The 14,849-nt window shown below is 61.7% G+C and overlaps 2 protein-coding genes and 1 pseudogene across 3 annotated transcripts in view; all 3 read right to left on the bottom strand.

The window, feature by feature from the left end:
- Window positions 1-480, bottom strand: part of LOC311195471 (protocadherin gamma-A10-like) — a 63,481-nt gene extending 63,001 nt beyond the window's left edge. The window contains 2 exon segments of the mRNA XM_084268875.1: window positions 2-108; window positions 111-480. Of these exon segments, the coding sequence (XP_084125001.1) occupies window positions 2-108; window positions 111-420 (417 nt within the window). The 5' untranslated portion in view covers window positions 421-480.
- A 1,349-nt stretch (window positions 481-1,829) lies between these two features.
- Window positions 1,830-4,377, bottom strand: LOC311195514 (protocadherin gamma-B5-like; annotated as a pseudogene). The gene has a single exon. The product of its transcript is annotated as a protocadherin gamma-B5-like (transcript).
- Window positions 4,378-7,801: 3,424 nt separating this feature from the next.
- On the bottom strand, window positions 7,802-14,366 carry LOC311195513 (uncharacterized protein; the record flags this gene model as incomplete). Its single annotated transcript, XM_084268916.1, is given in 4 exon segments — window positions 7,802-10,338; window positions 10,341-10,445; window positions 10,448-10,653; window positions 11,536-14,366. Coding segments are annotated over 4 exon segments (5,679 nt in total).
- Window positions 14,367-14,849: the final 483 nt, after the last annotated feature.

The following is a 14,849-nucleotide window of genomic DNA, read 5'->3' as shown; positions in this document are numbered from 1 at the left end:
CCCGCTCCCGGCTCGCCTGCCCCGGACGCTGCCTCCTTTCCCTCCGCCTCGGTGCAGCACGGTTCCGGACCGCGGAGACGCTCGCAAACCGCCCGTCCGCCGAGCCGACACAGCCAGCGAGCGAGCGAGCGAGCCGGGCGGCAGCGGGCGGGGCTGCCTGCAGCGCTCCGGCCTTCCTCTCGCTCCTCCTCGGTCAACAGCGGCGCCCGCAGCCTCCTCCCGGCACTGCAGCCGCCGAGCGCTGCGCTCTGCGAGTAACGGCTTTATAAGGGCGACTTCGTATATTCGTGATAGCACGGCAATCACCCGATCTGTACGGCAGAAAAGCCTCAGCCCGGAGTCCCACCACTGCAGCCACCGAGCGCTGGTTGGCTCCTTTGGAAGGGCGGTATCATATCTTCCTATTATTTCGTGCCACATAGTATTTGTGCTGTGTTCTACCAGTCCAAAAGCACAGCCCTCACCCCGAATTCCAGAGATTTTGGCGGGCCTCAATGACATCGGCCTCCCACTTTGTGCGTGGCAGAGCAGCCTCATGCCGGAATCCCACCAGCCACATCGCTTTGCCCAACGCTGACCTGCAGCACAAGGCAGCAAAATAGACCCCCAGTTAGAAGGAGTCCTGAGCAGGGACTGCCCCGCCCTCGCGATTTTCTACTTGAGTGTTGCTCGGAACTACATCTTTTATAAAAATATTAATAATAAAAAGGCCTAAAACCCAAAAACCGTAAAGACATTTCTTCACGTTCAACACAGAATAACCTTTGTGAGTTCTGGTGACAAAAACCCCCCAACTTTCTCGGCTTTGAGATTACATTGAGTAATTGAAACAAAGCCACCCCAAATCAAAACAGACAAACAAAAAGCCTACTCCTCACATTAAAAGATGTAGAATTATTGAAGGAAAGAAGGATGCAAAAGAGAATAAACCCTCGAACAATTAAAAGACGTGCTAGATGGTGCTTTGATTTTGTTTGCGGCTTGATTTTTTCAGTTGTAATTTGGGTGGGGTTTCTTCACCATTTTAAAGCTCAATCACTGAGTGAAAAGTTTGGATCACGGGAAGGGGAGAAGGGGAACAACAAAAAGTGTGAAAGAAATGAACGAATCGCTCAGCCTCAGTACTGCTCCCATTCCTGCAACAGTCTCCCTGTGGGTAGGCACAGTACAGCAGGCACAACCTGTAGATTCACACACGTTTCCTTTAGAAACCCAACCCTGAAACAGCATTACCCAACGACTTTTTGTCTACTTGTCACCCAGGCGCTTCGGGAAGAAGGGACTGACAAACACAAAATGCGAAGGAAGGAACTTAGGTCAAATGTATGCCTCTGCCATATAGACTTAGAAGATCACATTCCACACAGCAAGGATCTGATTTTCCCGTACCCAACACACACCATTTAGGACTCTACAAGCATTGTAGACAAAACTACAAAGCTCATCCCGAAAGTGTCATGAACCAAAACCAGACCTGATATCGATCAAGTAGACTTTTTTCAGGAGGGACAGAAAAGTGTTTGGGTTTAGTAGTCAGTGAACCACATTGCCTGGCTAACAACTCTTCCTTTGCAGAAGATTCGAAGGACCGATAAAGAGGAAACCTCCTGCCCAAGGACTACGCAAATTAACACACATATACACCTTCAAGGAGCCTGTGTGCTAAACTGAATATGCTTGACCAATATTAGATAACGCGGCAGTTACTAACTCATTACGGTAAATGCAGGCAGGTAATCCTGTAACAAGGTCAGTACTGTTTAGCTCCTGTGTGTGCTCTGCTGGCTTTGAGGAACGAGCACCCAGCAACCATTGCTGTGCCAATACAATTATTTCCACGGTTCGCGGAAGCAGAACTCAGCAGCCTCCGACCCCGCCGCCAAGGGAAGAGCCCGCAACCCAGCACACTCGGGAGGCTCGCAAAGGCACCGAGACAAGGACCGCGCGGGTATACCGACCTGAGAGGCGACGGGCTCGGCGGGCGGCTCTCCTGCGCCGGCAACGATGCTGCTGCTGGGGCTCGTCTTCGCGCAGGGCTCCCCGACGAGAAGCAGCTCCTCCGCCGGCAGGCTGGGCGGCGGCGGCAGCCAAGCGGGCTCGGGCCCGGCGCGGCCCGGCGCCACGCACAGGTTGTAGGAGTAGGGCAAGGTGCCCTCGCAGAAGTCGGCCGGGAAGGCGGCGCCGGCCACGGAGAAGCGCTGCGCGCCCAGGCAGCGCAGGACGGCGGGCGGCCCGGCCCGGCGCACCCGCGCCAGCACGGCCAGCGCCACGCTCAGCAGGAAGAGCGCGGAGAGCAGCGCCAGCGCCAGCACCAGGTAGAACTGCAGCTCCGCCGGCGAGTCGGCGCCCGCCGCCCGCTCGCTCAGCTCCGGCAGCGCCTCCTGCAAGCTCTCGGCCAGCACCACGTGCAGCGTGGCCGTGGCCGACAGCGCCGGCTGCCCGTGGTCCTTCACCACGGCCACCAGCCGCTGCTTCGCCGCGTCCCTCTCCGACACGGCCCGCGCCGTGCGCACCTCGCCGCTGTGCAGCCCCACGCGGAACAGCGCCGGCTCCGCCGCCTGCACCAGCTCGTACGACAGCCACGCGTTGCGCCCCGCGTCCGCGTCCACCGCCACCACCTTGGCCACCAGGTACCCGGCCTCGGCCGACCGCGGCACCACCTCGAACGGCCGCCGCCGGCCAGAGCACCCGCGGCGCGTTGTCATTGCGGTCCAGCACGAAGACGCGCACCGTGGCCGTGGAGCTGCGCGCCGGCGCCCCGCCGTCCTGCGCCCGCACCGCCACCGCGAACTCGCGGCACTGCTCGTAGTCGAAGGAGCGCTGCGCGTACACCGCGCCGCTCCGCGCCTCCACCGACACGTACGGCGCCGCGCCCGCGCTGCCGCCCGCCAGCCAGTAGCTCACGCGCCCGTTGGCGCCCGCGTCCGCGTCCCGCGCGCTCACGCGCAGCACCAGCGCGCCCGCCGCGTTGTTCTCCCACACGTAGGCGCTGTAGGCGGCCTCCTCGAACACCGGCGCGTTGTCGTTCACGTCCGACACCTCCAGCACCAGCGCCGCGCGGCTCCACAGCGCCGGGCTGCCCCGGTCCCGGGCCACCACCGTCACGCGGTGCTCGGACGCCTGCTCCCGGTCCAGCGCGCCCGACGTCACCACCTTGTACGAGCCGCCCGACGACGCCACGATCGACAGCGGCGCCTCGCCCGACAGCTCGCACGACACCTGACCGTTCTCCCCGGAGTCCGCGTCCTCTACGTTCAGAAGGGCCACCACCGTGCCGACCGGCGCGTCCTCGGGCACCGGGCTCGACACCGACAGCAGCGTGATCTCGGGCGCGTTGTCGTTCACGTCCAGCACCTCCACCTCCACCTTGCAGTGCGCCACCAGACCGCCCCCGTCCCGCGCCTCCACGGCCAGGCTGAACGACCGTGTGTTCTCGAAATCCAGTGCTTCATGCAGTGTGATCGTCCCGCTCTCTGCGTCCACCGCAAACGTCTGAAGCACATTGTCGGGCATTTCCCCGAAGCCGTAGGAGATGCGGGCGTTGGTGCCGGCGTCGGCGTCGGAGGCGGAGACGTTCAGCACCGTCGATCCCGGCGGCGCGTCCTCCCGCAGGCTCGCGCGGTACCGGTCCTGCGCGAACACGGGCGCGTTGTCGTTGGCGTCGGTGACGTTGATGCGGAGCTGGGCGGTGCCGCTGCGGGGCGGTTCGCCGCCGTCCAGCGCCGTCAGCACCAGCCGCAGGCTCTGCTCGCTCTCCCGGTCCAGCGCGCGGCGCAGCACCAGCTCCGCGAACTTGCTGCCGTCTTGGCTCTGCTTCGTCTCCACCGCGAAGTACCCGTTTGTCTCCAGCTCGTAGCCCTGCAGCGCGTTGCTGCCCACGTCCGCGTCCTCGGCGACGCCCAAGTAAAACCGGGCGCCGGGAGGAGTCAACTCGTTGATCTCGAGATAGAAACTGTCCCTTAAGAAGCGCGGCGCGTTGTCGTTGACGTCCTGGATGGCCACCTCGACGTGGAAAACGTTCAGCGGGTTCTGCACCAGCGCCTCGAAGCTGACGGAGCAGGACGCCGACTCGCCGCACAGCTCCTCCCGGTCCAGCCGCTCGCTCACGTACAGGTTGCCCGTCTCCTCGCTCACGGAGAAGTATTTCAGCTGCCTTTTCGCCGCGGACGCCACCCGCAGCTTGCGTGCCGGCAGGTCGGCCGGGCTCAGCCCCAGGTCCCGCGCCAGCGGCCCCACCAGCGAGCCTCTGCCCAGCTCCTCGGGGATGGCGTAGCGGATCCGCTCCGGCGCCGCCCGGCAGCACCAGCCCAGCAGCAGAGCGGACAGCAGCACTCGCCCGGCTGCTCGCCCGCGCCCCGGCCCCTGCACGCCCGCCATTCTCGGCAGCGCTCGCCGCGCTCTCCTCTCTCCCGGACGCTCTCCGCAGCGAGCTCACAGCTCTCCCGAGGGCCGCGATCTCGGCGCCGGCTCGGACGCCGCTGCTCCGCGCTCCGTTCCGCCTCTCGCCGCTGCTGCCCGAGCCGCTGCCGCTCCGATCGGCGCCGTGCGAGCGAGCAGCCTGCGGGGGCCGGACGCTGCGGCGGCTGCAGCGCCGGTTCGCGTCGGACAACAGCGGCACCCGGAGGCGCCGCCACGACACCGCAACCGGTTGATGGATTCCAGCGGTTCGGTCTCTGCGCCCCGAGCCGCGCTGCAGCAGCTGACGGGCGTCGGCACCATCGGGTACGAAAAAGTGAGATTCATGTTCCCGTTTGGGAGTTGTGTCACAGCCGCCGAAAGGCGAACGAAGCAGCCCTGTTCTGATGTGGAAATTAAGATTCTGGCAGCGAAACGCGTTACCGAGCTGTGCAGGAGCGCTCAGACCTCGTACAGAAGAGCACAGGTAAGTACAAGCTGTTACCCTTTGCAGCGAATGTCGGATATACTCCAAACAGTCTCTAATGTTGCCATGGATTATTTTTCCTCGGCTGTTTATTTTATTTAAATCCGTACTGAGAAGCAGCAAGTACAAAGCCCTTCACGAAGAGAAGCTATTGTATAATAGAAGCACAGAATCCACCGTTTTCATTAATGGGAGTCTTGTTTATCTCCCTTTTCTATACCTCTAAGAGCGACTGAGACCGGTAGATCATGGCGATCCCTGTGCTATACAACAGCAGTATCGGTAAAATCTCCCAGTTGTACAAAGCTTCTAGCTCTGGAACTGGGAACACAATCTGATTCCCCTAACACTCCCCACCCGCCCCCCCCCCCCCCCCCAAAAAAAAAAAAAACAAAAACCCAAAATAAACCCCAAAAAACCCTAACAGTTTCTCATTTCAGTGAATGGGGTAAATAAGTACATCTACGAACATGGGCAGTGCACAAAAAGGCACCCATGCCCCCAGGGTACTTCAAATAGCAATGCGTTAAGGACTGTGGCACACTGCTCCGTGGGGTCCCTGAGATATACGCGATATGACATCTCCCTTTCCCAGGACAGTCAAAGACTTCTACAGAAAATAAGCAACAAAAAAAGAGTCTGAAAAATGAAAGTCACAAGTATGACACTAGAGAAGGCATTTTTTTCAGGACACAAACACTAATTTTCACCCACAACACGCAGGGTGGACTGGTCCGAAAATGGAAAGGATAAAAACTTTCTTAGTGCAACACCTATGGAAATGTACTCGATCCTTCTCAGTTTCCACAGTAACACCAACACTTAGCTGCACTCAATGGAAGTCTCAGAACACAAACCATCAAGACACGGTTCACAGCCACGGAGCGGGAAGGACACATCATCACCACCTGAATAATTTCAGTCGCTTCACATACCACGAATTTGGAAACTCGAGGTAATTGCTTTCCTTTCCTGAAACTTCTATTGCTTTAAAAAAAGGAGATCACTCTGTGGAAGACTACGGTGCCTGGTTTCAAGTGCTACAAAATACACAAACATAAAATTAGATAAATAAAGAGTAAGGCCACAGAGAAAGTACAAAGTATTGACCAATCACAGCAAAATCAAGTATTCCACAGCCCGAAAATGATAAACGATATTTTTATGTTTAAGAGTAACCAGACCGATTAGCGTAGAAGAAAAAATAAACTCCAACAAAACAAAAACACTCAAAATGAAAGCGACACATCAAACCACAAGGCCAGAATGGGAAACCTGCAGAAGGGAAGGAATCACAGCTTAACACTTCAGATCATGGCTACTCAGTAGGAACACAAGGGTATCAAGCTGGTACCAACTCCGCAGCAGCCTCGCACAGAAGCTCACACCACACACCAAAGCCACAGAAACACAGTAACCTCTGCAGCCTCTTTCCATCTTTCCAACAGTCAAAAGTCCAACCTCAGCAAACTTCTTCACCTGACCTGCCTGGACACACAGAATGTGTCACCCTGCACAGACATCACACGACAGGAAAATGACCTCTGCAGACAGACACCACTGAAGGAAAACTTACACACACAATTTCTCCCCAGATCACAGCAAGGATCACAACAAGGGCAAAGGGATTTCTCTGCTCACGACAAAGTTTTCCCAGCACTAGTTCGAAGAAGTGTGACACGTTCTCAAGGGCACAAGCCACGTGCAGCCCCGAGAAAGACCCAGTGCTAAAAGTATCAAACCAAAAGACACCGTCATCCTACACCAGCAGATTGCCAACTTGGCAGACACGTCACGCTCAAACGTAACTGCAAAGGGTAGCTCTGTGCTCAAGAACTGCCATTCACGGGAAACACCATGCAGCAGGAAAGGAGGAACCTGATCAACAACTGCCACCTCCCACATTTCTCATTATGGCGCTGAGGAGGAAACTCCCAGGGCTCCCAGTACAGACGGAGGGACAGTGCTTAGCCCAGACTTCATTGGGAAGATGTTAAAGTCCCAGAAAGAAAGGGATCAGGACATTCTACATAGCAGCGCTTATAGTAGGCACACAATTCAGGTGCTTAGGCGGCACTTTGTGGGTAATCAGGTGATTAGGTTGATTGGCAGGTAGCCCCACTCGGGCCTTTGTGCTAAGTACCCAATTCAGCTGTTTGTTTCTTAAGCATCGCCGACAGCCTGGAGGCACCCCGAAAGGACCCCCAGCAACTCTTCACGCCCACCTGCCCAGATTCCCTGCACACACTCCCCCTCCTCACATGTCCCATCGCTCCCTGAACATCCCCGCACGTCTGTGCTCAAGAACTGCCATTCACGGGAAACACCATGCAGCAGGAAAGGAGGAACCTGACCAACAGCTGCCGCATCCCACATTTCCCTATTGGCGCTGAGGAGGAAATTACCAGGGCTGCCCGTACAGATCGAGAGAACGTGCTAAGCCAAAACTTACCTGGAAAGATGTTAAAGCCCCAGAAAGAAAGGGATAGCAACATTCTTTTCTACATAGCAGCGCTTAGAGTAGGCACACAATTCAGGTGCTTAAGCGGCACTTAACGGGTAATTAAGTGATTAGGCTGATTGGCAGGTAGCGACTTTTGTTCTTCACAAAGCCTACAGTAAAACCTTTCGTGCTAAGTACCCACTTGAGCTGTTTGTTTGTTAAGCATCGCCGACAGCCTGCAAACACCAAGGAAGGACCCTCCAGGCTCCCAGCCCAGCAGCAAGAACACGTCTTCTAGGGGAAGAAGCAACTCGCATTGCAGGACGCGACCGCTGGACACCCAGCAGGGACAGGAGCAGAGCGTCTCTGCGGCGACCTTCAGCAGCTCCTCACGCCCACCTGCCCGGACTCCCCCGCTCAATCAAACACCCCCTCCTCATGTATCTCCTCCGCGCCTCGAACCGCCCAGCCTGCACCTACGAAGCTTCCCCCTCCTCGCAGCGAAAGGGGCAGAGGACCGAGAGCAGAGGAGCAGCAGCACCGGGAGGCGTCGCGGAGCGAGCGCGGCCGGAGACACTCACCGGGACGGCGGCGGGGTCCTCCCCGAGCAGCGGCGCGGGCTCGTCGGGCGGCGGGCGGGCCGGGAGGGTGTCGCAGCAGCTGGCGCCCGACAAGCGGAGCTGGCTCTTGCGCGAGTCGGCCGTGAGCGACACCTCGTGCGAGTAGGAGTGCAGGAAGGCGCGGACGCCGTCGATGCCCACGAAGTGCGAGGCCGGGACGCCGCGCAAGGCGCCGCTGCCCGCCGGCGGCAGCAGCTGCGAGCGGCGCCAGCGCCGCAGGCGCAGCGCCAGCAGCAGCAGCAGGAAGGCGAGGAAGAGGCACGACACGGCGGCCACGGCCACCACCAGCCAGCGCGTCAGGCTGCCGGCCGCCTCGCCCGGCGAGCCCGCCGCCGCCGCCGCGCTGCCCAGCTCCGAGAGCAGCTCGGCCACGCTCTCGGCCAGCACCACCGTCAGCGTGGCCGTGGCCGACAGCGCCGGCCGCCCGTGGTCCTTCACCACCACCACCAGGCTCTGCCGCGCCGCGTCGCGGGCCAGCGGGAAGCGCGCCGTGCGCACCTCGCCGCTGTGCAGCCCCACGCGGAACAGCCCCGGCTCCGTCGCCTTGGCCAGCTCGTACGACAGCCAGGCGTTCTGCCCCGCGTCCGCGTCCACCGCCACCACCTTGGCCACCAGCGCCCCGGGCTCGGCCGAGCGCGGCGCCAGCTCCACGCCCGCCCAGCCCGCGCCCGGCGCCGCCGGCGGGTACAGCACCTGCGGCGCGTTGTCGTTCTCGTCCACGATCACCAGCCGCACCGACACGTTGCTGCTCAGCGCCGGCGCGCCGCCGTCCTCCGCCAGCACCCACAGCCCCACCTCGCGCACCTCCTCGTAGTCGAAGGAGCGCAGCGCGTACAGCGCGCCCGTCTCCGCCTGCACCGACACGTAGGACGACAGCGGCGCGCCCCGCACGCGCCCCTCCCACAGCCGGTACCGCACGCGCGCGTTCTGCCCCCAGTCCGCGTCCCGCGCCCGCACCGTCAGCACCAGCGCGCCCGCCGCGTTGTTCTCGGGCACACGGGCGCTGTAGCGCGCCTCCGCGAACACCGGCGCGTTGTCGTTCACGTCCAGCACCCGCAGCGCCAGCACCGCGCCGCTCCGCAGCGACGGCGACCCGCCGTCCTCCGCCCGCACCGTCACGTTGTACTCCGACACCTCCTCCCGGTCCAGCTCGCTCGCCGTCACCACGCGGTAGTAGTCCTCGAAGCTCTTCTCCAGGCGGAACGGCAGCCGCTCCGCGATGCTGCACCGCACCTCGCCGTTCGGACCCGAGTCGCGGTCCTGCACGTGCAGCAGGGCCACCACCGTCCCCGCCGGAGCGTCCTCCGAGATCGCGCTCAGCGCCGACCGCACCGAAATCTCGGGCGCGTTGTCGTTGACATCTGTCACCGTAATCAACACTTTCGCCGTGTCAAAAAGTCCTCCGCCATCGTGTGCCTGCACCTGTACTTCGTGCATAGCCGCTTCCTCGAAGTCCAGGAGATGCAACAACGTCACAGCTCCCGTCTCCGAGTCCAGCTGGAAAACCTCTGATTCCATCTCCGACCGTCTCTTAAAAGAGTATTTCACTTGCCCGTTCAGGCCCTCGTCGGCGTCGGTGGCCGTGAGGGTGACGAGGACGGAGCCCACGGGCACGTCCTCCGGCACATGCACCGTGTACTCCGCCTGGCTGAACACGGGCGCGTTGTCGTTGGCGTCTAGCACGGCCACGCGGATCCGCGCCGTGCCCGTCCGTGCCGGCTCTCCGCCGTCGCTCGCCCTCAGCACCAGCTCGTGAAACGCCGCCTGCTCCCGGTCCAGCGCCTTGGCCAGCACCAGCTCGGGACGCTGATGCCCGCCGGGACCCGCCTGCACGGCCAGCGAGAAGTGCTCGTCGCCGCTCAGCTCGTAGCTCTGCAGCGAATTCGCTCCCACGTCCGGGTCGTGAGCCTCGGCCAGGGGAATCCGCGACCCCGGCGCCGCCGTTTCGCTCATCCTGAACTCTGTTTCTGCCTCTCCGAAGCTGGGGGCGTTGTCGTTAATGTCCGTGATTTCCACTTCGATGCCGTGAACCTGCATTTCCCCCTCCACTATCACCTCACAGCGCAGCACGCATTTCTCCGCCAGCCGGCACAGCTGCTCTCTGTCAATCCTCTCGGCCGTCACTAAATGTCCCGTCTGACCGTGCAGTGCGAAATGCTGCGTCCGACCTCCGCAGACCAAGCTAACACCGCGTTGTCGGAGGGCGGTGATGTCGATTCCCAGGTCCTTGGCCACGTCGCCCACGAACGAGCCTTTCGGCATCTCCTCGGGAAGCGAGTAGCGCAGCTGCCCCCACGCCGCCTCCCACGCCGCCACCAGCACGCACCACAGCAGGGCTCGCTCCCGCCGGTCCCACCGACTACCCGCCCGACACATCTCTGCCGCCGTACCGTCGCTGAACGACGATCAGCTTCCCGCTCCCGGTCCTGGCCCCTCCGCCTCGGTGCAGCACGGTTCCGGACCGCGGAGACGCTCGCAAACCGCCCGTCCGCCGAGCCGACACAGCCAGCGAGCGAGCGAGCGAGCCGGGCGGCAGCGGGCGGGGCTGCCTGCAGCGCTCCGGCCTTCCTCTCGCTCCTCCTCGGTCAACAGCGGCGCCCGCAGCCTCCTCCCGGCACTGCAGCCACCGCGCGCTACCCGCTGCAACTAACGGCTTTATAAGGGCGACTTCGTATATTCGTGATAGCACGGCAATCACCCCATCTGCACTGCAGAAAAGCCTCAGCCCCGAATTCCATCACCTACATCGCTTTGCCCAACCCCGACCCGCAGCACAAGGCGCCAATGTTGACTCCCCTGTCAGAAGGAGACCTGCTCAGGGACTGCCCTTCCCTCGCGACTTGCTGCTTGCCACCTCCATACGGGGGGCTGCTTGGAATCAGTGTTCCGATCTCCCCCTTCTCCAGCCATCACTGCGGAATTGTGGATTAGAACCCTCCCCTAGGCAACAGGCAGCGATGCACATACGCGCTCCGTCGGGAACCTCATTTCAATCCAAAAGAAGTAAAACCTAAACCAAACACCGTGAAGCCAACACTTCACGTTAAATAAGTAGAACACTTAAGTAGAACGGGGAGAGAAAAAAAATCGATAAAGCGATACTTCTTTTGTTCTGGATATTTACATTCTACGTGTTAATCGCTGTCATAGTCACGATGGTAGAAAATTAAAAGAGAGTATTAAAAAAAGAGAAAATTAAGTTCAGTAAGTGTACTAGAAACTTAGCCGGTAATGCCTGGAAAAGTCGAATCAGCCTCATTACATCTCCCATTTCTAAATGCAACGCAAGAATCTGTAGCTTCTGCATTCATGGACTCTCAGACACGTTTGGAAAGCAACACTGAAACAGCTTTAGCCCATGTTTTATGAACCAAATCAAGACTTGATATCGATCAAGTAGACTTTTTCTACAAAGACAGAAATGTGTTTGGGTTTAGTAGTCAGAATACCACCTTGCTTGGATTCTTACTCTGGAGAAGAGCCGAAGGACTGATAAAAGGGAAACATCCTGAGCAAGGATTACGCAAATTATCACACATCTCTGCGCTATCACTGGTACTTCCACAGTTCGCGGAATCAGAGATGGGCACCCCCGAATCTCGAAGGGAAGAACCCGCAGCCCAGCATACTCGGGAGGCTCGCAAAGGCACAGAGAAAAAGACCGCGCGGGTTTACAGACCTGAGAGGCGACGGGCTCGGCGGGCGGCTCTCCCGCGCCGACAACGCTGCTGCTGCTGGGGCTCGTCTTCGCGCAGGGCTCCCCGACGAGAAGCAGCTCCTCCGCAGGCAGGCTGGGCGGCGGCGGCAGCCAAGCGGGCTCGGGCCCGGCGCGGCCCGGCGCCACGCACAGGTTGTAGGAGTAGGGCAAGGTGCCCTCGCAGAAGTCGGCCGGGAAGGCGGCGCCGGCCACGGAGAAGCGCTGCGCGCCCAGGCAGCGCAGGACGGCGGGCGGCCCGGCCCGGCGCACCCGCGCCAGCACGGCCAGCGCCACGCTCAGCAGGAAGAGCGCGGAGAGCAGCGCCAGCGCCAGCACCAGGTAGAACTGCAGCTCCGCCGGCGAGTCGGCGCCCGCCGCCCGCTCGCTCAGCTCCGGCAGCGCCTCCTGCAAGCTCTCGGCCAGCACCACGTGCAGCGTGGCCGTGGCCGACAGCGCCGGCTGCCCGTGGTCCTTCACCACGGCCACCAGCCGCTGCTTCGCCGCGTCCCTCTCCGACACGGCCCGCGCCGTGCGCACCTCGCCGCTGTGCAGCCCCACGCGGAACAGCGCCGGCTCCGCCGCCTGCACCAGCTCGTACGACAGCCACGCGTTGCGCCCCGCGTCCGCGTCCACCGCCACCACCTTGGCCACCAGGTACCCGGCCTCGGCCGACCGCGGCACCACCTCGAACGGCGACGAGCCGGATCCCGCCCCCTCCGCTCCCGCGCCCGCCGCCGGCCAGAGCACCCGCGGCGCGTTGTCGTTGCGGTCCAGCACGAAGACGCGCACCGTGGCCGTGGAGCTGCGCGCCGGCGCCCCGCCGTCCTGCGCCCGCACCGCCACCGCGAACTCGCGGCACTGCTCGTAGTCGAAGGAGCGCTGCGCGTACACCGCGCCGCTCCGCGCCTCCACCGACACGTACGGCGCCGCGCCCGCGCTGCCGCCCGCCAGCCAGTAGCTCACGCGCCCGTTGGCGCCCGCGTCCGCGTCCCGCGCGCTCACGCGCAGCACCAGCGCGCCCGCCGCGTTGTTCTCCCACACGTAGGCGCTGTAGGCGGCCTCCTCGAACACCGGCGCGTTGTCGTTCACGTCCGACACCTCCAGCACCAGCGCCGCGCGGCTCCACAGCGCCGGGCTGCCCCGGTCCCGGGCCACCACCGTCACGCGGTGCTCGGACGCCTGCTCCCGATCCAGCGCACCCGACGTCACCACCTTGTACGAGCCGCCCGACGACGCCACGATCGACAGCGGCGCCTCGCCCGACAGCTCGCACGACACCTGACCGTTCTCCCCGGAGTCCGCGTCCTCCACGTTCAGAAGGGCCACCACCGTGCCGACCGGCGCGTCCTCGGGCACCGGGCTCGACACCGACAGCAGCGTGATCTCGGGCGCGTTGTCGTTCACGTCCAGCACCTCCACCTCCACCTTGCAGTGCGCCACCAGACCGCCCCCGTCCCGCGCCTCCACGGCCAGGCTGAACGACCGTGTGTCCTCGAAGTCCAATGCCTCCCGCAGCGTGATCGTCCCGCTCTCTGCGTCCACCACAAACGTCTGAAGCACCTTGGCCGGCATTTTCCCGAAGCCGTAGGAGATGCGGGCGTTGGTGCCGGCGTCGGCGTCAGAGGCGGAGACGTTCAGCACCGTTGATCCCAGCGGCGCGTCCTCCCGCAGGCTCGCGCTGTACCGCTCCTGCGCGAACACGGGCGCGTTGTCGTTGGCGTCCGTGACGTTGATGCGGAGCTGGGCGGTGCCGCTGCGGGGCGGTTCGCCGCCGTCCAGCGCCGTCAGCACCAGCCGCAGGCTCTGCTCGCTCTCCCGGTCTAGCGCGCGGCGCAGCACCAGCTCCGCGAACTTGCTGCCGTCCTGGCTCTGCTTCGTCTCCACCGCGAAGTACCCGTTTGTCTCCAGCTCGTAGCCCTGCAGCGCGTTGCTGCCCACGTCCGCGTCCTCGGCGACGCCCAAGTAAAACCGGGTGCCGGGAGAAGTCAACTCGTTGATCTCCAGCTGGAAAATGTCTTGCAGGAAGCTCGGCGCGTTGTCATTGACGTCCTGGATGGCCACCTCGACGTGGAAAACGTTCAGCGGGTTCTGCACCAGCGCCTCGAAGCTGACGGAGCAGGACGCCGACTCGCCGCACAGCTCCTCCCGGTCCAGCCGCTCGCTCACGTACAGGTTGCCCGTCTCCTCGCTCACGGAGAAGTATTTCAGCTGCCTTTTCGCCGCGGACGCCACCCGCAGCTTGCGTGCCGGCAGGTCGGCCGGGCTCAGCCCCAGGTCCCGCGCCAGCGGCCCCACCAGCGCGCCTCTGCCCAGCTCCTCGGGGATGGCGTAACGGATCCGCTCCGGCGCCGCCCGGCAGCACCAGCCCAGCAGCAGAGCGGACAGCAGCACTCGCCCGGCTGCTCGCCCGCGCCCCGGCCCCTGCACGCCCGCCATTCTCGGCAGCGCTCGCCGCGCTCTCCTCTCTCCCGGACGCTCTCCGCAGCGACCGCACCGCTCACTCGGACGCCGCTGCTCCCCGCTCCGTGCCGCCTCTCGCCGCTGCTGCCCGAGCCGCTGCGGCTCCGACCGGCGCCGTGCGAGCGAGCAGCCTGCGGGGGCCGGACGCTGCGGCTCCGGCTGCAGCGCCGGTTCGCGTCGGACAACAGCGGCACCCGGAGGCGCCGCCACGACACCGCAACTGGCTGATGCCCGCGCTCCCGGGGGCTTGTGCTTGCGGTACATTTTAGCTGCGGCACCAAGCCTCTGTGTCTTTGTTTTACTGCGATCCTGCAGCCAGAATCACTCGCTTCCTGCACCTCCAACTTCGTTTGCAACCCAGAGACCCTGACCAGTATATTCAAGTTTTTTCTTTAAGTTGGAATGAAGAGTCAGAAGAAAACAGCCGGGCAGAGATAGGAGTAAAGGAACTCAGCTGCCCTTAATTGTATCAGGACGGAACTAGAAGAGGAGGAAACGATAGCCTCATTGGAGAAGTCTTTCGGAGCTTTTTAGTACTTTGGTAGTTATTTAAATTCTACTTTCCTTACCTACTCACTAATACCAAAAAGGAAATATTGGTGCTGTGGAAATCAATACGTACTCATAATCAGAAGGAAGGAAGAGTGATTTCAAGCCTTGCATGCCAGACCTGCAATAGATTTATATTTCAATGTATTATTTTCTTTCTGCTCTGGTAAGTCTCTGATCTTATGTCTATTATAATTT

The sequence above is a fragment of the Gallinula chloropus genome (genome assembly GCF_964237585.1).
Source record: "Gallinula chloropus genome assembly, chromosome: 10".
NCBI classification, from domain to species: Eukaryota; Metazoa; Chordata; class Aves; order Gruiformes; family Rallidae; genus Gallinula; species Gallinula chloropus.
Note: the sequence above shows the minus strand (reverse complement) of the source record. Positions and strands in the feature narration are given on the sequence as shown.